At 37.9% G+C, this 24,769-nt stretch overlaps 1 protein-coding gene across 4 annotated transcripts in view; it reads left to right on the top strand.

Moving 5' to 3' along the window:
* LOC140166466 (uncharacterized) overlaps positions 1–24,769 on the top strand; it is a 215,497-nt gene that overhangs the window by 154,613 nt on the left and 36,115 nt on the right. For all 4 annotated transcript variants that reach the window (XM_072189947.1, XM_072189945.1, XM_072189948.1 and 1 more), the window contains 3 exons: positions 9,454–9,611; positions 12,171–13,768; positions 14,241–14,515. In XM_072189947.1, coding sequence (XP_072046048.1) covers positions 9,454–9,611; positions 12,171–13,768; positions 14,241–14,515 — 2,031 coding nt within the window. The remainder of the gene's footprint in view (positions 1–9,453; positions 9,612–12,170; positions 13,769–14,240; positions 14,516–24,769) is intronic.

Raw genomic sequence — 24,769 nt, 5'->3', positions numbered from 1 at the left:
ATGACAGAAACCATTGATCAAGAAAGCCTTGCTGGGTTACATTTTAAAGGTGACCTGATTGACAGCATCAACTCCCTCTTTCCCTCATAATCAAGATGAGATCGTCTAAAGAAAGCTATTTGCTTTCAAGTTCCCATATCCAAACCGTTGGAGCAATGTCGCTCAAAGATTTGGCAAAAGGCCTCAATGTAAGGTAAAAAGCAAACCTTAACCCTAACCCGACTGAAACTCACTAAAGCTCACTATGAAAACCACTGCCCATGCATGCATTCCACGTGATGCCATGACGCAATCATTCTAAGGCCTAAATACCCACAGAATCATTGGCCACAGAAGCAAAACCCCAGTGGCTGCATATCGATGATCTTATGTGAGGGGTCTGAGGTTCGAATCCTGGGGTTCCAAGTGACTTCTTTGTTGTTCTTCTCTCTTTCCCTTCCGATAGCAAAAAAAACATGGATTGGGTTAGGGTTAGCATGCAAGTTTTTTTTATCAACTTTCCCATTGCCCTTGTTAGGGCCAGTTGTTGTGGTTCACAACTTTCTCATTGCCCCAGATTGGGCCAGTTATTGTGGGTCACAACTTGCCTGCCAGCATTTTAACTTGCTTTAAAATTACTTGTGGCATGGGAGACTTTTATAATTATTTCATCAATACGTACGTGTAGCCATATTTATAATACCAGTTTTATCGATTAACATGCATTTGAGGTGATCATTTCATCAATATGGGCTATAGATTACTCCAGTTATTACACAGTGGCTAAACATTGACTGTCTATCCTGTGTGCGATGATAGACATGACATTACACAGCTCATTGACTAGAGCATTTACACAGGGTGGCTAATGTGTCATCTATCTAGCACTAATTAATGATGCTTAGCCACATGCATGTTAGGTGTGTCAGAAAGGATGAAGTGATGAGACTTTGAATAATGTACTTGTCAATTGGAACCTGTGTACCCCTAAATAGCCGGGCAGTTGACAACATTTGGACATAGAGTTGACACAAATGTTGTCCCCGCTGGGCCGGACATGTGCAGGGCCTTGTTCATGAAGTTGACCAAGTCCAAAGAGCTGGGAATTTGAGTGGTGACTTGAGCTAGAGCTATTGGTGAATCCGACGAGCCATGTGATGGTCAGAATTCATTCGGCCATTACTGGGTCCCCCCTGCACCAAACTGGTGTTGTGATTGCCCAATTGGGTGAATTAAAGCCGCTTAATAATCGATGTTATATTGTATTGTGTTGTAAACTTTCATCATTCTTTGGTCTATGTGTAACATGGGTGATGGAATGCAGTTTAAAATTCCCTCATTTTAGGCAGGATAGACCCAGACAGGACCCAGCTATGGCTGCCATTGAGGTGTAGGAATGCATGAAATTGGATTCGTCTATAGGCTGAGGTTTGCAACAATTGCCCTGCTAATGGGGTTGGGACTTGGCTGGGGTTTTACACACAAATATTACCCTGTCGATCAGTGACTTGGCTGGGATTTGGACAGATAGTTAAAGATTTAAAAAATGTATCTCATGTGCAAGGCCTGGCCATCTCCGGGTACCCAGGGGCGGGACATCGACTGACAAGTGTGCATGTGGTCCAATTCAGCAAAATCAAACTTCCCTAAACTCGCTTTTAATAGATCCATTCTTTTGGGAGGAAAGATTTCTGATCATCATTAGTCATTTTTGAGCCAAATTGGATGTAGGGTGTTGAGGAACAATGTTACAAAATGTCTTTGTATTTTATTGTTTTATGAGGGAAATGATGACTGAAAAGTGCTCATGAATATTAATTTTCCCCTGAGAATTAAAATGTTACTAATATTTCAGAATGCTGATCTAATTTGGTATAGGCCCTATTACCTTCCAAACCTACTTTCTGCTTTTCACAATGTTCTTCCAGTTTCAACCTATACAAGCTTACAGGTACATTGATTTCTTTTCTTTACATGCTCAGTTCTCTTAAAAAATTTGAGCCTATACATATCTCAGAAACATCATTTTTTTGCAAACAGTAGTACTGTCAATGTAGTTATGTAAATAAGTAGAAATAAATTGAATATTATTATAGGCCCACATCAAGCTCATTTACTTCATTTGCATTGCATAAATTATAGGCGACACATACATTCTAGACAACCAGCTCAGCTGAAAGGTGAATAAGCACATTCTCAATTTTGACGATCTTTCATTTGTTATTCCACTTCCCCAACATGCCCAAATGTTATTTCCCCCTAGGACACAGCTTACCAAAATGTTCCACATAAGTTCATTGTTGCATTCATATTTTGTGGTGCATGATAATTTAATTTTGGATATTCAAACAATAATGTTCCTCGTTCCCACACATTGTCATAGTCTCCATACACAGTCTGGCAAGCATGTGAAATGTGATTTTTTAAGGAGGTTGTTGAATCAACCTGTTTAATGTGTATGCTCATTCCTCACATTCGGATTGTTCAAGATTCAAAGTCGGAGAGCAATTAATTATGATTTTAAATTATGGAAATGATAAGTGTAAGACCATTGTACCTATATCTTGTCAATTGCCATTTATCGGGTTTATCCAAAGATGTTTTACTTTAGTAAAACCTAGATGAGCTTATCTGTATACCGCTGCACGGCAGTGAACGTAACTGTTCCGGCTGAAATCCAGAAATGACATCATTTGTTCTGGTGCTGCCATTTCCGGGTAACGTGGGAGAAGAACATGCCTTTTGCAAACAAAATGGCCGACAAGTCCCGGCCCCTTTCCAGCGAAAATACAGCTTATTTAGCCAATGTGAACATGGGGTCATCGCCAAAAATATTTTCCTATCATATTGGACTAACATGTCAGCTATATGGTATTTCACGATATAACAGTAATAAAAATAAAACTGCAAACGTTCGTTCTTCGGATGTTTGACGAAGTGATCAGCTCTAATGACGTCACTATGTAAACAACATAGAGGTATAAATAATTAATTAGGTAATACCAAATATGGAAACCTCCAAAACGATGCAAATTAGGTGTTTGACGAATCAGAATCCGATCAGCCCACCTCCAAAATTATGCAAATAAGTTGAGGCGGTTACGTGAACATGTTCACTAATGCGACTCTTGTGTATACCGACCTCTGTGGGTTTATCAGAGCAGGAGAGGCTCCATGATCATGCTCTATGACTTCCACCATACTGCTTCTTCCAAATCAGTTCATAGGAACCTGTAATTTTGGACAAGTTAGCTTCTTTCGACTTATTTGGCCATATTTTTTGATTATATAAGTCATCAGTAATATGTATATCTTTGAGCAACCAAGTGATACACTTTACGTTGGATTTTAAACAGGGAAACCTGCATAATTATTTACATACGGTGCTTACGTTATTCAGATTTTATGAAAACAAAAGTACCTATATCAAAAACAGGTACAACAGAATGGTGTAAGAGATAAACTATTAATCACTTGCATCTATGCTGCAAATTACATGAGTAAATCATGCAAGAATTGGCTTTTAAAATAACACGGGTAAGGCCAATGACTGTGTGATAAATGAAGCTGAACATACAGTACATGTACCTTGTATCAGACTTAAAAGGGGGTGTGGCTTTCAGGTGATGCTGAGCAATGGGCTATTCTACTTGAAATTGGCCATTCCCCTGTGGAAGATTTAAGAATAGTCTTTGACAGAGGGGGTATGTTTTTCTAATGGAATTGGTTATTTTGAAACCCATACTGTCACTGTGTGTCTACAGCTTTACTTTTATCTTACCCAACTGAAGTCAGCATTTCAAATGAGAGTTAACCAGTTGTCTATTCTATTTGAAACCCATACTCCCTCTGTGGAAGACAAAATCTTCCACAAGGGGAATATGGATTTCAGATTGAATAGCCCAGTTCTTATGCCGTTTTCTCAAGATCTGATATGGAAACGCCATATGAGATGGATTGCTGATGTAGTTGTTTGTTCATAGTTCTGATTAAGTTTAGCTGAATAATTAAACTGAATTTGCTTTTAGTCTCTGAGCGATGAACAACAGATTTTCAACCAATCATCATAAGCAGCAAAAAACATAAAACTTCTATAGTAAAAATCAATTGCCAGTCTCTCAGTGAATTTGAAGAAGAAATTCAAATATGAAGCTTATCAAAGTTGTAAGCACCACCCAAACATCAGGAGTGAGTGACCAAGTCAAGCTTTATATATCTTATGTTGAGATAGCTCAGTGAACCAAATAGGAGTAGATCTTCCCTACAGTAATGTATATTGACTTGTTCACATCAGGAGTGAGTGACCAAGTCAAGCTCTATATATCTTATGTTGAGATAGCACAGTGAACCAAATAGGAGTAGATCTTCCCTACAGTAATGTATATTGACTTGTTCACATCAGGAGTGAGTGACCAAGTCAAGCTCTATATATCTTATGTTGAGATAGCACAGTGAACCAAATAGGAGTAGATCTTCCCTACAGTAATGTATATTGACTTGTTCACATCAGGAGTGAGTGACCAAGTCAAGCTCTATATATCTTATGTTGAGATAGCACAGTGAACCAAATAGGAGTAGATCTTCCCTACAGTAATGTATATTGACTTGTTCACATCAGGAGTGAGTGACCAAGTCAAGCTCTATATATCTTATGTTGAGATAGCACAGTGAACCAAATAGGAGTAGATCTTCCCTACAGTAATGTATATTGACTTGTTCACATCAGGAGTGAGTGACCAAGTCAAGCTCTATATATCTTATGTTGAGATAGCACAGTGAACCAAATAGGAGTATATCTTCCCTACAGTAATGTATATTGACTTGTTCACATCACTTGTTACAGCGTGTCTCACATTGCCTTAGGTTATGATGTAGGAAAAGAATGGAATTGAGAGAGAAAGTGTCTTGCTGATTGCTGATGCAGGATACCTGAAGAATATGGTTCTGGTAATAGATATTTGGTTCGTATTCTTATGCTATTATTATTAAGGTGAAAAACAACAGTAAAAGATGAGCTTGCACAAGATGTTGGGTTTTACAGTGTCCAATAAGTAAAACAATTTTCATTTAACAAGTACCCCAATTGTTACACCCGTCCCACACACACACTACTTTTACCGTTAATGAATTTGCCAATAGCATTTCTCTGCTCCCTAAAATCAAAGCCAGCGATGATTAAGCTTGTATGTATGTTAGTAGGCTAAAGCTGCAGCAATTTGGCCTCTCGCAAACTAACGATAGTTACAACACCTATTTAATTGACATGGAGTATGGACCCTGTAATGGGCATTGATAGGCTTGAGTCATGGATCAAGCGGAAGCATCAAAGACAACAATTTTGCACTTGAGGATGACTTGATATTACAGTTGGAGTGAGGTGTTGCTTGCTTGTTGTTTATAAGATGCTTGTTTTGAGATGGTATGAGATGTGTGATTCAGAGGCGAAGAGAAATGAGGTTAGTTCAAATGGATGTTGACATCTTAAAGATACAGAGACATTCTGTACAAACAAGAAATGTCTTTAAAAAAGACAAAGTTCACGAATCAGGTTAAACTGCTCAAATGAGCACAACTAGGTCAATTTAATGATAAGAACTCATACCATTTTCATAAAATAACTATAGATCAAGAAATACTTTCTGGAAGTGTGTATTTGTCTATCATAATGCCTTCTGCCAGTGTATGTGTGTTGAGAATGGTTTCCGATTTTGACTCATCTGCATCTGTTCGCTACTGCGTAAACTACCTGGTAGAGGTTATCCCACACAGAATAGTGCATCAAGGAGTCAGAGGACTCATTATTGCTACTCGGTCATTGGTCCTAGAAGTTTTGTAATGTTGGGGCGCATCGGAGGTGGTCGTGTAAAACGTTCCAGGTGGGTAAAGTTCTTGGGTAGAGTGATCTATCTAAAGTAGCAGTTCTTGTTTGCAGAAACATGGGTGTAGATGAAATTCCCTTGTGCACACCGAGTGTCTTGTCTCCGGGGATAAGAAACTACCAAATTTCAAGATAGTCTGAGATACATCTCTTTTCACACAAACTCAGGTTACTCCCTTGATCAATCTTGTATGTGCAATGGCGAGCTCACTTAAATATTGAAAAAACAGAAACAAACATGCTCATTTGGTCAGATTCAATCCGGCAAATGGACATCTTAAACTTGGCAAAATATGGCCAGTGCGCCCGGTTTAGCAGCGATGGATCTGTTATTGGCCCTTTAATATCCTCCCTAAGTTACTGTCATGTATTACCCTTTTTATTTGACATGTTCATACAAGTTTAAGTACCCAAGTTTTGAATCATAGAACTTATACTGTGATCATGACTAAAGCTTGACTAACAAAACCAAATTTCAAGACATTGCTGAACACAAACTTGTCAGAAGTCAAGAATAACGCTTCAAAGAGGCCTGTCAAGCTTCTGTTCTATTCTATGCTTGTATATATGTAAAACAGTGAGCCTTGCTGTTGAATTTTAATAGTGAAACTTTTACATCCAATATGAATCACAGAATGTGATGTAATGGTTGAAAATAACTAGTGATGATATGATGTAGCATGCTCTTGTAAAATCTGAGTGACTTGGCAGGCAGGTAAAGCACTCATTGTACTAACTGACTCGTACATGTCAATGACTTTGACGGAAAGTGGATTCAATAATTTGAAGTTTATCAACACATTGAACTAAAAGCTGCTCCAGAAATTGTGTTTGCATGGCCTAATTATGCGATGTTCAATCACCTAATATTTCCAAGGGTACCAGTGCATTTTCACCTGGGTTTTGCTTATTTCGTGAGAGGAAAGAAAATTTTTCTGGGGTAATTGCGCATACAATGTAGAGCATATTTTTTCTATCATCGATACAATGAGAATATTTCAGTCGATGAATTTATAATTCCTTGCTTTAGGTGATATGCATAAAGAGGAAATGGGTTTAAGTGTTGTACTTCGTCTAAATTAGCATAGTTGCCAATGGGAATGCAGCTAAGTTATATTGAAAATTATTTTATTTTACACAATTCCAAATTTACCATTTTAACTGAAAATAAATCTAGAATTTACCATTACTATTTAATTAAACTTCAAAAAGATTTGGCGTTAATTAGTAATATAAAAGTGATTTTTGACGTTACAAATGTGATGTCTTTCAAAAAGTTACTTTGAAATTAATGAAAAGTGAAATTCAAGCACCAGAGCTAATTTGACTTGAAAAGTGTTACTTGAAGAGCCGATAACAATGATTTAAACACAGCAGCATCATGTAATGACATGAGTGATTATTTTTAGATTGTACAGATATTAGCCAGGCTCACATCACACACTGTAGGTGGCGCTATTCGTCCATAGGGAAGTGGAATGTGCCTGTACTGTCCAAAAATGGCTTTACTGTGGGGCTCAATGGAAAAAATTACTAAAAATTAATTTTGACAACCAAAACCTAAGTGATGTTGACTTATGTTGGTACTAGCATAATAATGGATTCATAAGCTATCACATAGTGTAATCTATGTTCCACCAAGTGGACACTCGTTAAAGCGTTAAAAGCAATTTGTGTGTAAATCAAGACCATCCAAAAAAGCTTTCTTACAGTAAAGAATAGGAGGTCATCTGGGGTCACATACAGTAGTGTACATTGTACATGTGCCTGCTGTCACAATCTCACACACAAAATTTTGGGCAATTTGGCGACACTATTTTTGTCTGTAACTTCAAAAGTATATGCACTAGAAACATGATTGACCCCTTATTGTTTAGGTAATTTGATTCTCTTTCAAATGAAAGAACTTTCAGCTAAAAATATTGAACTTCAAAATTTTATGAGCATACCTACAGATATGTCTTTCATGATGTTATCATATGGAGGCCCATAAATTGTAAACATGATGTTGTCATCACGTTCAGTACATGCAGGTATTTTTAGTTACGGACGTTATGCTGGCAAAAGCGGGAGAAAATTATCAAAATTCTGGATGCATAAGTGAAATGTAAGATTGATAAAATGATGGCAGATGGGTGTATGATAATGTCGGAATGATTACCCTTATTTGGAATACTTGGTTTCTAGTTGTTTATGTACACTGTGAAGGATCACCTTGGTTCAAATAGATGAGAAACTCCCCTCATCTGATCTGCAGGCCTAGTGATGTGGAATGCAAACACTAACATGGAGGATATTTTTCACTGCTTTGGAAGGCACTACTTCTAATTTACCTAGAAGGTGCAAGTCACTTGGGTGCAATTCAGTGATTTGTTTGTGGAACTAAAATTGTCTGTGAACATGGATGTGAAAGACCTTGAGGTTGTCATTTCTGCAGTGTTGTTCACTGTAAGCAACTCTTGAATTAAGCTGCTAGCCTGTGCTTCTACTAGCCTACTTTGTAGCCCCTTTTTGATTAACAATTTTCCCCAGCTGCGCCCTTCCACAAAATACAACATATGCCCAGTGACGGTCACCGTCTTTGGATGGGATTGGTTCTCATTCATTATGAAAGCAATTTCATTGTGAGATGAGTTTATATAAAAATATGGATGTCGAAAGGGGACTATGAAGTAGACTATGAAGTAGACTAACTCTGCAATATATGTACAATACGCGGATTTAGGGTTTCTCTACCGGAGTCAATTTGTGCCGAAATTCCTTCCCACAATGCAATATGCGTATTGCATAACAAAGAATATTGATTAACCTCCGAACTGCATCTATTGTGATGCAAAACGCTCATTGCATTGTGGGAAGGAATTTTGGCACAAATTGACTTCCGGTAGAGAAACCCTAAATCCACGTATACAGAATTTCACTTTCTGATGAGGTATTCTGCTTTATCTGTAGTACTCTTGGTTTTTCTTCAAAGTTTACCTGCCGATTGATGAGCAGTACTGAACAAAATATACCACCAAAGTATACTTCTGGATTTACTTATGGAATATACTGTGTTACATCACTGCTTGTAGAATGTTCATGGTGGTACTTCCAAGTTAACCTGTTGGTTGTAGAGTATATTTGTGAAGTTTCCATTTCTATTTTATTAAAATCATCAAATCACAGCACATAGACTGAAATATCTTCTGGTACTCCACTGTGCGTAGAGTACAAATACATGTGGTACTTCCAAGTTTACTTGCTGGTTGAGTAGTAGCCCAAAGTGTACCACCGAAGTACTGCTGGAGTATTATTATGGATGTACATCACTGCTTGTAGTGTACACATGGCTGTACTTTCAAGTGTACCTGGTGGTAACCCAATAGTAATGGTTACTTCTCATTAACAAACTTGTTGTGTATACAGAATCATAGGAGGGGTACTCAGGATGTAGCTCCGTTGTTGTGTGTCTCTTTTATAGAAATAGTAGCTGGACAATTATTATACTTGAACTTCCAATGAATGGAGAAATTATATGATTTGTTTGCGACCACAAATAGGAAAGTAACGTTTTTTAACATATCAATATTTTTCTTCATTTTGTTCTTCTACAGAGACATAGACATAAACAGCAACATAGGCATCATCACCATCATCACCACCACAGGCGGCGTGAGCCTGGAGAGCGTGATGGCGCTGCAACCTTGGAGCGCATGGAGACTACCGAGGTGTCAACGCCAAGGACGAGAAAACGAATGGAACATATGGATAGGTACGCAATGATCAGTAGAGCAGTAGAGCAAAGTTTTAGGACAGGGGTGGATCCAAGGGGCTGGCTGAAGAGGTTGTAACCTGTTCATATGGGACAGTGTGTGATTTTGACCTCCTATTTGTACACAATTTTCAGACTCAAACCGGGGAACCTCCCTTGGGTTCCCCCCAAATAGCCAATAGCTTTGTATTCGCTCTTCTGAAAAATGTTCATGAGTCGTCCCCTTTATAAACCTGAATCCAACCCTGGTTTAGAATACCTGAAACTTACTTCTTTCAAAATTCCTGCAAATTGTGCTCTTCCATTTGAAATATGAACCCCCTGAGGAAGATAGTACTGCCATTATTTTGGACCATAGTAAGGAAATAACAACATTTTTCCAATGTTTTTGGATGAAAACTGTGGAATTTGGAGTGACTTAAGCTGTTGAATTTTGTATTAAATTATGGTCTGTTTTTCAAATACTGAATTTAAGATGAAAATATGGGGATTGGATACTGTCATGGATGTGCATGAATATGAACACAGTGAATAAAATTCCACATTGGAACAATGGCACAAGAATATCGCTGGTAGAAGTACACCCTAGAATAGTACATTATGGGTGATAGGGTAAAAGATCTATAGGTCAGGCTGAGGGTTTCTTGTGATGATCCAGTTACAGGTGATATGTGTTGGTAGGTCCAGGTGGAAGGGAATGTGGTTGATGATGAGTATTGGTTGTGATACAGGGTGATGGTACTGCCAATGGGATAGGTCAGGCTGAGGGTTTCTTGTGATGATCCAGTTACAGGTGATATGTGTTGGTAGGTCCAGGTGGAAGGGAATGTGGTTGATGATGAGTATTGGTTGTGATACAGGGTGATGGTACTGCCAATGGGATAGGTCAGGCTGAGGGTTTCTTGTGATGATCCAGTTACAGGTGATATGTGTTGGTAGGTCCAGGTGGAAGGGAATGTGGTTGATGATGAGTATTGGTTGTGATACAGGGTGATGGTACTGCCAATGGGATAGGTCAGGCTGAGGGTTTCTTGTGATGATCCAGTTACAGGTGATAGGTGGTGGTAGGTCCAGGTGGAAGGGAATGTGGTTGATGATGAGTATTGGTTGTGATGCAGGGTGATGGTACTGCCAATGGGATAGGTCAGGCTGAGGGTTTCTTGTGATGATCCAGTTACAGGTGATAGGTGGTGGTAGGTCCAGGTGGAAGGGAATGTGGTTGATGATGAGTATTGGTTGTGATACAGGGTGATGGTACTGCCAATGGGATAGGTCAGGCTGAGGGTTTCTTGTGATGATCCAGTTACAGGTGATAGGTGGTGGTAGAGTCCTGGTGGAAGGGAATGTGGTTGATGATGAGTATTGGTTGTGATGCAGGGTGATGGTACTGCCAATGGGATAGGTCAGGTTGAGGGTTTCTTGTGATGATCCAGTTACAGGTGATAGGTGGTGGTAGAGTCCTGGTGGAAGGGAATGTGGTTGATGATGAGTATTGGTTGTGATACAGGGTGATGGTACTGCCAATGGGATAGGTCAGGTTGAGGGTTTCTTGTGATGATCCAGTTACAGGTGATAGGTGGTGGTAGAGTCCTGGTGGAAGGGAATGTGGTTGATGATGAGTATTGGTTGTGATACAGGGTGATGGTACTGCCAATGGGATAGGTCAGGCTGAGGGTTTCTTGTGATGATCCAGTTACAGGTGATAGGTGGTGGTAGAGTCCTGGTGGAAGGGAATGTGGTTGATGATGAGTATTGGTTGTGATACAGGGTGATGGTACTGCCAATGGGATAGGTCAGGCTGAGGGTTTCTTGTGATGATCCAGTTACAGGTGATAGGTGGTGGTAGAGTCCTGGTGGAAGGGAATGTGGTTGATGATGAGTATTGGTTGTGATACAGGGTGATGGTACTGCCAATGATGGTGGTGTTTTGTGGTTGGACAAAAGGATATTAGAAGTAACAACATACAGGATGACGGCTATATAGGATCAAGTTTAAAACCTAATACACACAGCCAATTTACTTATACGTGAGCTTTTGAAACAAAAACTCAGGATTAGGTTGGGTGCTGATCGTCACATTACCTTACGAAAACATGATTTTCACATTTCCAGTTTTATATCTACTACTAAAATTTGTGATATTTCTCTGAAGAAAAATATGCCATGTATCTGTGAACAGATTTGTACTTAATTAGATATATCAGGGATGTAAGTTTTCATGATTAATCCTGAATTCAGGATTTTTATTTATTATCAGCCCGTTTTTCCAGATTTTCAGGATTCTTTCTTCAGGCCTACTTACATCCCTGATATATTGGGTGACATTATAGAGTGTAATACATACTGTGAGTAACTTTCCACAAAGACATTCACCTATCCTGCTACGTTAAGTTTTAAAAAGTTACATTTGTAATTTGAGTCTAAATTTAGAGGTAATTTGATCAAAAATTACATGAAATTCAGGAACAGCTGAGTTCAATTATCTTTAAATGAGTTAAGATGAACTTCATATTGATTAAACAAATTATATTAACATATTTATTATGTCATATTTTGCAGGCAAGTTGTTAATGCATCACCAATAGAGTTAGTGCATAACCAGCCTCATTCAGCCTCCATGCACTCCATCACGCAAGGGTCACCACGTACCAAGCGATCAAACCGCTATACACCTGAATCCATACAGCGCCAGCATGCCAGCTATGAGTACCAGCAGAGAAGAATGCGGTCAGACAGTGCCCCCGTTGATCCATCGCAAATGGTGTACGATCCGCACAGACGGCGATCTTCCATGGAAAGCCCGCAGTTTGGGATGGAAAGAGTTCACCAGCATGGAGAGATGAAGAAAGAACTGTCAACAAGTAGTCTACAACATGCATCAGGGCCGCGCTATGTCATGGAGCGGTCCGATAGTGCTGCTTCTCACAGCTCACAGTCGGAAGGTTACGGGTATGGCGGAGCCAGTCCGTTACAATTCATGTATGCTCAACCAGCAGGCTATATGCATAAACATTATCATGAACGTTCTGATAGCCAGTTATCAGGGTCTAGTCAGCACTCACATGGGGACCAACAACCTGATGTGTTGCCTGCAAATAGACCCGTCCATGACGACCCTAGGAAACAGGCGATGCCGTCGCCTCGTGTTAAAAAGAAAAGTAAAATGCCTAAAATGGGAATTAATGCAGCTATGCATCATCGTCACATGCAAGCTGGCCAACCAGTTCAATCTAGCAGCCCGCCCGTTAGTATACCACAGTCGCAGTCGGGCGAAAGGTTTCACCAATTTTTCCCTCAAGGTGCCCATCCTCCGCCGCCTTCGTCGGCGTCGTCGCATAGCATGGACTTTCACTCTGCGGTGCCTGCTGCAATTTCAGCAGTTGCGCAACATAGTGTTCATTATCATGTACATCCGGCTGGATATGATCCTAATAACATTCCATCTGAACATATATATGAAATCCTATCCCCCGATTCCCCAACAAGTCAAGACGAGTCCTTCTCTGGCTCGCCCTCGCATCACAGCGATAGTCCACAGGTGGAAGGTAATCATCGAGGTAATAAAACGGAACGTACGGCTGTGCACAAGCATTCTGACAGCCAGTTGTCGCAGGCCTCGCAAGCATCGCAGCACTCGCTATCGTCGCAACACTCGGATTCCTCGCTACGGCCAAACACTTCTGATTCACAGCGGTCCCAATCATCAGACGACATGCAATTACACGGAAACCTTTCCAGGTCTGCCGACCAGCTCTTGCCCTTTGAAAAGAAACAAACTGATATACGAGTGGCCAAACACCGGCAGTTAGACGATGCTCAAATATTTAATGTAACTCAAGAGGATGTGATTAAAGACATCAGTAAGAAGCAGCGTAAATTTGACGGACCGCCGTTGTATGAGAATTTAGACTTTATGGCCAAGAAGAAACGAGAACAAGAACAGTGGAAAAAACTTAGAGACTTAGACGACAAAGATAAAGAAATTTCTGGTAGTCCGATCATTCCACAGCGGCATAGACGACCTAGATCGGGGTCACCGAGGTCAGGCTCGCCGACTTGGAGAGCACGCATGGTGAATGGAGAGAAAGATGAAGAGAAAAGTTTGGGAGATAAGAAGAGCTCAGAGGAACAATTGGATAAAAGCTTTGATTCAGATGGTAAGCAAACAATAACCTTTGACCTGTATCGTTGCCCTTAGAACAGGTGTCATATATTTGTGCATGTACTTATACATTAAGATTCTTGTTGATCTGAAAGTTAACAATTGGAAATTATGATGCAAATATTCACATCCTTAGAATTGCTTTTGATTTAGGAGAGAATAAACATCTTTCAGTTTCGGCCTTTTGCCTGTAAATATTGGAGGTATTGTATTTTAGTCCCCATGCATAACAAGTCAATATGGCAGCTAAACCGTTTCTATTGCGAGTCTGGACCCTTTTAATCTAATCTACTTCATTGCTAGATACATATATCTGCTTTGATAAGGGGAACAACAGTGTAGAAATTAAATAAAGCAAATGATGTGAAGGAAGTCTGGTCATGAAACAAAAACTAATAATGGTTACTGATTATTATTTTAAGAGTTTGGTGAATCATTATGTATCTGAAATCATTTTATATTCTTAGATATAGGTACTGATGGCACATCTCAGAACCCATCATTGTATGAAAGCAGTACTACGGACACGCCTGGCTCGCCTCCTGAAATCCACCATACCCAATCGGTAGACACGATCCCTATGGAAACCATGCATGCATCGCTACGACGACCCAACAAGAAGGACACCAACGGCACGGGAACAATACCACCGCCACTAGAACGAAGCACATCGGTTCAAGATCAGCGCCCAAGTTCCATGGTAATTTCAACTAGTAACTCCCCTACTGAAGAAGAATGGAAGGTGCGTGTGACCCCTGACCCTGTCACTCGTTAAGTTGCGTTTCCATATGCCTTAAACTAGTTTCATGATAGTCTGGCAAGATGGGGCCAAAAGGTGTTGCTTTGTTCACATTTTCCATATAGAAACACTGAAGTGGAACATTCCACCATATATAAGGTTCTCAACCTTTAGTGGTTCCAAATCTGATAGTGTTTTCATAGGGATAATGTGAATCAGAGCATCCCATAATGCTGGACTAGGTTGCTAGTTGTGGCCAAGGCCAATATAGTTGATTCCATTATTACAGAGAGAGGGAGATCATAACCAGTTTTTGATGCCAAACTTTGCCTAACCCAAAGTTTTATTTTGTTGATCTTGAGTTATATATGCCAATGCATGGAGAATGTTTGAATGCAAAAATGCTATGCATGGATTTGAACCAGTTACCTTTTCTTTGATTTTGAGATAAACCCCCTTTTCTGTCTCTCACTCTCTGGGTTTGGAACCTGGCCTGATGCGATCCAGAAGCCACAAATTAAGACACTAGTTGAAGGCTCGCCCGCCATGTGCACGCTTCATCACCGTGCCTGGCATGTCGTCCACATACCATGGCTTTATGTTCGCATTCTGAATAGCTCAAAGCTCAACTAGGTTTTAGTTTTGTGGATACTTTTGCCCGTTCTGTTTAATTGTACATGATGCAGTTCAAAAGCAAGACATTGTTAATCATGTGAAATGACTCACTCCCAATATTGAAACTTAAAACCTAACCAGTTTCTGTTTCTTTCAATGTTGTTACAAAAATTTAAACTGAATTGATAATATGATGAGACGTCAAAGATATTGTGGATATCAATTCAGTCAAAAACTGGTGCCACTGCTGAATACAAATTTGGTTTATTCTGAAAAATCAGTATTTAACTTCTTAGAATTTCAAGTCGGCAGGTTCACAATTGTAAAACAGTAATAGTTCACATTGATCAACGGTTATGAAAACATACCTAATGTCAAATAGTTCCATTGCAGCATTTAATTATGCAATTTGTTAATTTTCTCAAAATTCATATAATACATTTGCAAAATTATTAATTACATGCTAAGACTAACCATAACCTATATTTGCTTTGTTGCATTAATGCCAAATTTTGTCTTCGGATGTCACATTTCACATTTTATTATTTTGATTTTCACAATTTTACATGTTTCGTAAGTGTACAAGTCCAACAATTTTACTCAGTTTTTATGGTGATTTAATTTTGTGTGACTTTTGAACAGAAGGGTGGTATTTTGGTCTTCTATTGGTTTGATTTTTGAAACTTTAGAACAATTTTGTTTAGTTCTCATGTATTCTGTGATGTCATGAATATGCAATGACCTCATGAATATCCAATGACCTCATGAATATTCAATGTCCTTGCTAATGAATATTCATGTCTCATTAAATTTTACTTTGTTCAGGCATGCTTTTTTTGAACTGTTCATGTCTTCCTTTACCAATTTAAGTTCTGTGATCATGTTGAGTCGCCATGTCCGAGCAACACAATAGTATGGCTACAGTCCGCAGTAATCAAAATTAACTCTTATTGGAGTTGATTTTGAACTGTATTCTTTTATTTCACTCTCCTGGTCCTGTTTCATTGGGCTATTCTAGCTGTAATCCATACACCCCCTATGAAAGACATGACCTTAATCTTGAACACAAGGAGTGTGAATTTCAAATGGGGATACCTGAATAGGTGAATCCATTTGAAATCTGCACCCCCCTGTGTGGGAGATTATAGTCATGTCTTCAATATGTGGTGTATAGATTTCAACTGGAATAGTCCCATTTATACCTTTCATTTTGCTTTCCATTCTTCTTTTATAAACCATTGTGTTGAACAGTTTTAGTTTTAAGTTCACATATATTGAGCTATTGCAGTTGAAATCCCTGTACTCCCTATGGAAGACATGACCTTAATCTCCCACACAAGTGTGTAGATTTCAAACGGATTCAGCCATTCGGGTAACTACATTTGAAATTCACACTCCCTGTGTGGACGCTTAAGGTCATGTCTTGATAGGGGTGTATGGATTTCAACTGGAATAGCTCATTTGATAAGAGATAGCTTCAAAACTTGGCTGCTGGTTGACCACAGGCATCCTGGCAGAACGATTTCTTTTGTTCAAAACATTGGAACATGGTAAAAGCGCGGTTCTGTCAGGATGTTTGCTGTCCACTTGCGGTTTAGTTTTGAGTCTATCCCTAATCAAGTTTTAAGTTTTTTGTGTTCTGTATATAAATTTTTATTTTTGTATATACCATTCAGTTTGATTTATTTTCAATTTTTTTGACCAATTTATTTAGAGGTGATTATACTTTGAAGTGAAGTGCTTTAACCTTCAAACACATTAAAGATAATGTCAAAACAATTCAGTCAAAAAAAAAACATGGGGTGAATAGAATAAAAAACATATTTCAAGCTCATTTAGTTTTGTCATATATACATCAGTAATGGATACTTTTGAAAATAAGTATACGTTGCAGATGACTGTAGAGGATTGCAACTTTGGAACGGAATGCCACCATGGAACACTTTGTAGACAGATGTTCTATTCACATTTTACTTTGCCAGGTGGCCTAGTGGTGCCTCAGTAATGTGGGTGCGGGGCTTGAATACCCTTCAGCCCCCAATAATTCCAGATGAAGTAAAAAACCTGATCAGATACTGGAAAAATGCCAGTTTTTAACCTATTTTTGGCCAAATGTTTTGACTCCAAGAGGGACTCTCTGGCACCTTCAAACAGGTCATCAACTAAATTAGTAATCTTAATTAGAAAGCATAAAAGAAGAATAAAAAATGGTGACCATGTCAGGATTGGAACATATATTAACCAAAAATTGGCATGTGAAAAGAGTAGTGGGGATAACAATTTGTATATAATACTAAAAGGGGACAAGCAATTATCTGCATTTTGATCAAATGATTGCACTTCTCAACCAAGTCCAGTATACACACCTCAAACCCACACATTTATTTTTTTAATATCGTTACTTTTACAACCCATCACACACGTGTTTTGTTTAATTTTATGTTGGTTTGTGTTTTATTATTATTATTATAATTTTGCGTTCACTTTCCTTGGTGTGTTGTTTGTGATTTTTGCTCTAAAGCAGCAGAGCACGCTGGCGAAACCCACGATATTGATATTGACACAGACCCACCGAGTGAACTTGATTTGCAAGCTGAGCTTGAAACAATACTAGAAAATGAGATGGTAACTATTGTGTTAATTAATTAATTAATTACTCCACTCATTATAACACACTCACTTCAAAATCATAACGAGTTTTATTTTTGTAATTATGTGATATTAATCAAAACTCACACAGTGATTGTTTATTTTTGCTATCATAAAAAGAGTCTCCAGTTTTCCTGAAATGGCTTATTTTAGTCTACTCTAATTTTCGCTTATTTAGAGTAGTCTAGCTTTGGGCAGTTTTATTGGTACTGTATTTGTTTTCTAAAAGATAGCTACCTGGGCAATTTAAAGAGAATTGAATGATATGTTTCCAAAGAAGATAGTCGAGGAGACCTCCCAGACTTCTCTGGGAAATCACCATTTTGGATTTTGATGCATGGGTATGGGTACCAAAATTGTTTAAAGATTTGAAAGGATATTAGGAAAACTTTGGCTAGATTTCAGGTCAAAATTGTGCAGAATAAAAGTAAGGGGCGTCAAGTGATGGCTTTAAAACCTCCCTTGATAGAACTGATGATTGGGTATGGTTTCATCTGCCAGGGTGCTGTTGGTTGACTGGCCATTTGGGTTTGAAGCCGTCTCTAATGTGACCCTTCAAACTTGTTTTCCCAGATGTTTTGGCAAATGCTACATAATTAATATATAGAATACTTCATCTATCCCCCGACAATATGAAATTTGCATTTGACGCACCTGAAACTAAATATTCCATTGATAAGTAAACTTTGCCTCACATGATAAATCCATTAGAGACATTTCAAATTCCAAGAAATATTCTTGCAAACTGCCTTTTGTCTTTGGCATGTTAGTGCAGGAAGGCCCCATCTGTAAAAGATGCCAGGAGTCATATCTTTAGAAGTATACAATATAGATGTGTACAATATAGAGCACAGAACTTGTCTAATGTCTATAGGGCAGCTATTGCAGATAAAAAAGGCCTTCTCGCCCTAGTCCGTCAAATACTAGGGCATTTTTCAACTTTCAAGAAGAAATATCCTTTCAAACTGCCTTAGAACTTAAGATAGAGTGTCTTGGGATTTTCGTAGGGAAATTGGAGATTCTTTTATCGCAACTCTTGGCTTTGGGTTTCAAATCACTATCACCTGTTTCTTTAACCATCCATTTTCGTAACAAAAATTAAAATCTTAATCATTCACTATAATTTTGCAACCGGTGACTTAATCTCATACTTTTTTTCGCTCTTTTGAATTTGAGTTACTAACATCGTTTTCAATTCTGGGATCTGTGGAACTTTTCTTGCATTATGTTACTTTTTTCACCTGTTTTATTATCGCAAAAAAATCACCTTGCGGCAAGCTTGTAAGCAATCATAAAAATTTCAGCTATAAAGCTTACAGGTGCATAAGGTGTGGAATTATGTCTGGTGCCAATTGCTACCAAAATGCTGGAGAGATTTATACTTGTGTTTAATTGAGTTGTTTAATTAAAATGACTAGGATTGTAGGTTTGATTGTCAAATATGAAAGGTTACGTACATGGTAACATTTATGGAATACCTAATATGAAAATTTGCTCTTTACTTCAGGTTGTTTCATTCAGTATTGTTGGAATCTTTTACACACAAAAATCAATACCAAGCAACTGTAAAAGTGAATATTTTTGCACAATTATTTTTTCATGTTTTTGCCAATTTTGAATCGATAAATTGAATAACTCACGTTTCTAAGCTTTCTTATGTTGACCTTTATGCAAAAGTGATATATTTGCATGTTGCTATTTTTGCGGTAGCAGATTGGAACATGTTAAGAGCAAAAATAAATGTTGCAAAATTATTTCCGCTTTAAAGTATGTTAAGGAAATTTGCTAGCTTCCAATGCATGCTAAGGAGACTATTTAGATACGTTACCATGTATGAAAATGTCAATTTACCAATGTGAGCAAATGCACCTGCTACATGTAATGGGCTATTCTATTTGAAATCTACACTCCCTGTGGAAGATGTCACTGTTATCTAATTTCTAGTTGAACATTGCGGTCAATCCAGGTGGAATGTTTTTGCAGTTTGCCACCAACAAACTGCTATCAGCCACATGGGAAAAGAAAACCAGTGCTAGGTTATCACAATTTCTTGTGTATAAATATGAGAATTGATGAAACACAAAGTTTGAATATAAATTATAATATTAAAAGGTAAATTACAAAAGTCAGCTCACTACAGCAGTAGTCACCAGATGCAAATTCACCACACTTGGCGCAAAATCCATATTGGCTGTTTTTGCTGCTGCTTCTTTTTATCCATCTATCTCATCTGCATCATTGCTGCTTTACATCCACCTAACCACCACCTTTGTCAGTATTTTTATTTTGATCGTTTTGTTTTGATCTCACTTTTTGTGTTTTCACCTTCCATTTTTAGTTCTGTAGGTCCTTAAATAATAAGGGAGATATTGGCATACTAACATAGGTTGTAGGAATTACTGAATTATTATTAATTTGTAGTTTTATATGTTAGTTTCAGGAATGTTGGGAATGAAGGGTCAGCTCAAAATATTATAGGTTGTCATGCATAATCGCAACTATTATCAGAAAAAAAAACACCGTATTTTTTAGAATTATAAATTATTTTTGGCTGTGGAATTAATAGATAACTTATAGTATTTTGAAGCAATCTCTGATTTGCGTCCATAGCTTGACTCTTCTCGTAAAACACATCATTTAACACATTTAAATCTAATTGACTCAAATAAATCTTGTGATTTTTTTTACCTGAAAATTCATTAATTGACAAGCTAATGTAGATAATTGTCGACCTTATGGATGACAAAGGCCAGCTTCTTCACACATCAAGGAAAGAAAGTTTCAGGAAACAATAATTTTGTAAGATTTTAAAACAGCAATCTAGATTTCAATGTGTTGTTCACTTCTGCAAAGATTGAAAGATTGGGCTATTCCATTTAAATTCCACACTACCCCTGGGGAAGATTTTGGAAATATCTTCCACAGGGAAGTATGAATTTCAAATGGAATGAACATATTAGGCAGCTCCATTTGAATTTCATACACCCTCTGAGAAAGATTCAACCTGAATCTTTCACTGAGGGAGGGTGAGTTTCAAATGGAGCTGCTAATGTGTTCACTCCATTTGAAATGCATACTCCCCTGTGGAAGATATTTCCAAAATCTTCCACGGGGGAGTGTGGATTTTAAATAGAATAGTCCATTCAGCTGCCTAGACTTTGTCTTGAAGAAGAATGGTGTGCTTTATAGAATATCAAGAGTTTAGTGGGTAATGTATGAGACTATGCAACCATTTAAATAGTAAAGAGTAAGAAAATATTATATACATTTCAATATTCCAACTGTTAAAGTGGTATTTACATTGAATGATTTTTGTTTTGTTAAGCATCAGATTTTTGTTGACATATTGAAATTTCTTCTCTATTTTTTAAAGTACTCATCATTACCATTTTGTAAATATGCAAAATCATGAAGTTTCTGATTCTATTACTGCATCACCATCATCATTGTAAATATCACTTGAATTCATGTTTATTACATTTACAGCTTTATACATATTTATACATGTTTGTTACATAATTATTATGGAGTGCTCCGTGCCAAGGTAAGTTGTAAACCACACCACTGCATGATGTGCAGACAGAACATAAACACACATCATACAACATTTGTTTTCTGAATAATTCTGATCATATAATCATATATAATAATATTTTTGTCTATGGTTATAAGATTTTAAGTTGCTCTTCAAATGTTTATAGGAATAGTTTAGGAGGTACCTGTTGTCAATACATGGATCCTGTTTGTCTATCGGCAGTCAGTTTGTAAATTCCGTCCCACAAGGTATTTGACGTCACACCGACTATGTTCACTAAACGCAATGCGCAGTAACAATGTACGCTAAATGATGTGCGCATCGGCGCAGATCGGCGTGACGTCAAACAGGTGTACTCGCAAAGGCTTATGGGATATACCAAAAAGGTCAATAGATACAGCTAGGAGGTTCATCCATCTTCTTTGTTATGTATATTGTATTGTGGGAAGGAATTCCGGTGTAAATTGACTTGCAAAGGACAAACCCAGGATCCACATATTGATGATACCAAATTAGGTAGGCTCATAATGTTGCCTTAGTTCATATCAGAAGGAATCCTAGTACGGGAAATGGAACATCCTAAAATGGGATGATCAACACATAAGTTGACCTGCATTAATGTGACTTTAGAGTTTTAATCTGAATGTATAGGAAATATTTACTTGGTTGCTACTATTGTGTTACGGTTTACGCCCTGGTACATGAAGTTCCTGCAAGTTTTAGAGGTGGAAAACTTTTGGTAGGAGCTTACAAATGATGTTATATTGTTCTAAACCAAGATATTCAAAAAATGCATTTAAACATTCTAATGACCATAGTTGCAAAACAAGATAGTATAATCCAACCCTCGTTGGAGATGACATCTGTGACAGCAAGTCCTAATGTAGAGTCTTAATTTTATTTATCTAATAAAAAATGTGTGTGATCATGATAGCAAAAGCTTACAACATGGTTGAGTTCTGGATTCCAGTAAAGGCTGATTGCATGCCCTTTAGTAAATGGTGGGTAGTTTTTGAATGGAGCTGTTCTTGGATTGTAGTTGTCTCTCTACTTGTCCATCAAGTAACACCTGGTGATTAATTTTATATGGCTGACATTTTGACTGGAGAGGTTCCTAGGCAGCTCTCAACCATGTTGGCTGCTATGAGAAGTTCAGGCATGAAGCATGGTATAAACTTCGGGCAGGGTTTACTATACCCATGATTTGGTAGCCCCATTGGGCAATATTTGAAGATTTTGGACCATTTTAGGTGACCTTTGATCATCATCAACCAGAGTTTTCAGTAGATTCATGTCTCATAGAAACCTGTCATTATGATTGGGCAACAACTTTTTGACAATTTGACACTAAATTTGGGGTGTTTATCAGTCTACCAGTACCTGTGCCATAACATGCTGTAATCGATAGTTTAAACGGCAGCTATTATCAACACATCTACCAGCGTTTTCATTAGTTCCCTGTCACATAGAATCCAATGGTCACCATAGATATTTAGCAATTTTTTGACAATTTGACCCTAAATTTAGGGTGTTTATCAGCCTATCAGTGCAATGGCCATAACATGCAATCATTGAAAGTATAAATAGCAGCTATTTTCACCATCAGCCCCTATCTCAAATTCACCTGATGGCATTTCACTGAAAGATATGGCAGCACAGATATGGCACATGTGTACATTCATGCCATCCTGAATACAAAGCTTGCAAGCTAAATTAATGATTTCCTTTTCCAAATATTGCCGATGCTCTATGTACACATTGCGGTAAGAAAGAGAACATAAAAGAATAGTAAAGAAAAACTGTTTTAGGTCTCAGGTGTGATAGGCTCAGAGAGAAATTTGCTTTCACTAGGATATTGAACATGCTCACTTGCAAAGACACAGTTTCTTAACTCTTTCCACTTGGGTGTCGACTGCAGACGACTAATTTCAATTATTTTTTCAAATTCAAAAATTTCAGAATTGTAAACTATCATGACCATATTTGGAATTGGCATGAAAAATGCATTAAAATGAGTACAAACAAGCCTAGTATTGGCTCAGTGGTTCTTAAGATAGCTTGTGATATTTTGAGAAAACACCTCAAATCTAGGAGTTTTTATGTTGATCCTATTAGGCTAACATGCGCAGAGTATTAACCCCAATATGTGTGTACATTCATAGAATGACCTCTGAATATGTTGGGTACAAAAACTCATACTCCACAACTTGAGGTCAAATTTTGAGCTATGGTTTTTTAATAGGGGTTACAGAACTGTGCGATAGGAATTGATGTCATTTATGTCTGATAGTGCTTTGTGCATGCTGCACACACATATTGACAGACTGTGTGTTGATATAGAGACACAATATTGGAACATTGATTGCTCTGTAGTTGCTTCGGTTAGGCTTTTTAGGTGGATGATCTTTTATGGGGAAACTTTTTAGGTTTTTTTTTTTTAGAGGAGAGTTGGTTATGAGGGGAGACACATGATTGAACAGAGTTATAGTGTGCTGTACAAGGATTTTTAAGCTTAATTTTAGAATATTTTATGCACTCTTCAAAATATGTTTCATCATGGTAAATTTCATGCAAATATCAAAGGTACAGCTATCCCGGTATATCTTGTACTATGTTATTAAGTGCATAAGAGTATGTGCTTATCGATCCTGAACGGCCTCATAGTCATACTAGATCATTAGTAGGGTTCCAAGTAAAGTGTCGGATATGTGCTGTAAAGACCATGAGACCTTTTAAATATACCGTAAACGTTCGCCTAATGGCGCACCTGGGCTCCTTTGCCTTGGGGTAAATTTCATGTACAAATAGAGAGCTCCCTCCTCTAAAAATCCCAACAAGAATTAAGGGTATGTGCCTCTATTTGCTGGTGGGATTTTTATAGGAGGGCACTTTTAGTCTGTGTCTAAAATTCCAGTTATGTCAAGGGAGTCCATAGCGCCATTAGGCGAACGTTTACGGTAGATCCTAAAGCCGACTCGGACATACGTCCTTGATACATGGCAATGGTTCCAAGTCGCAAAAAAATGCTGAAGTCTTCATCCACACTTTGGCTCCAAAACTATAAAGTAACTCATACTAGGTCAATGACCACATGTTTTAAACATACCAGGAAATTGGAACAGTCCATTATGAGATATAGGGGCTAGCATGGTTGTTCGCAACTTTTTTCGGTTAGTACAATGTACCTTAAAACAAATTTGATGATTAAAATCATGTCCTTTCTTGTAACTTGAGTATAATAAATTTGCTATTGGGTTCATCTCGATATGATATAGGAAATGTCATATCTCCGCTTCACCTGATAATTAATATTACTGTTAGACCTCAACTGTGAACTATAATCCAACATATGCTTAATTGATAGAGCAATAGAAAGGTAATTAAAACCACAGCATTTAGATTATTCATTAACTGAAGAGGAAATATCAAATTCAAATAAAATAGGTTTGGAAGGTGAT

This window comes from Amphiura filiformis, chromosome 12 (assembly GCF_039555335.1).
Source record: "Amphiura filiformis chromosome 12, Afil_fr2py, whole genome shotgun sequence".
Classification (NCBI taxonomy): Eukaryota; Metazoa; Echinodermata; class Ophiuroidea; order Amphilepidida; family Amphiuridae; genus Amphiura; species Amphiura filiformis.
This window is presented reverse-complemented; position numbering and strand designations above follow the sequence as displayed.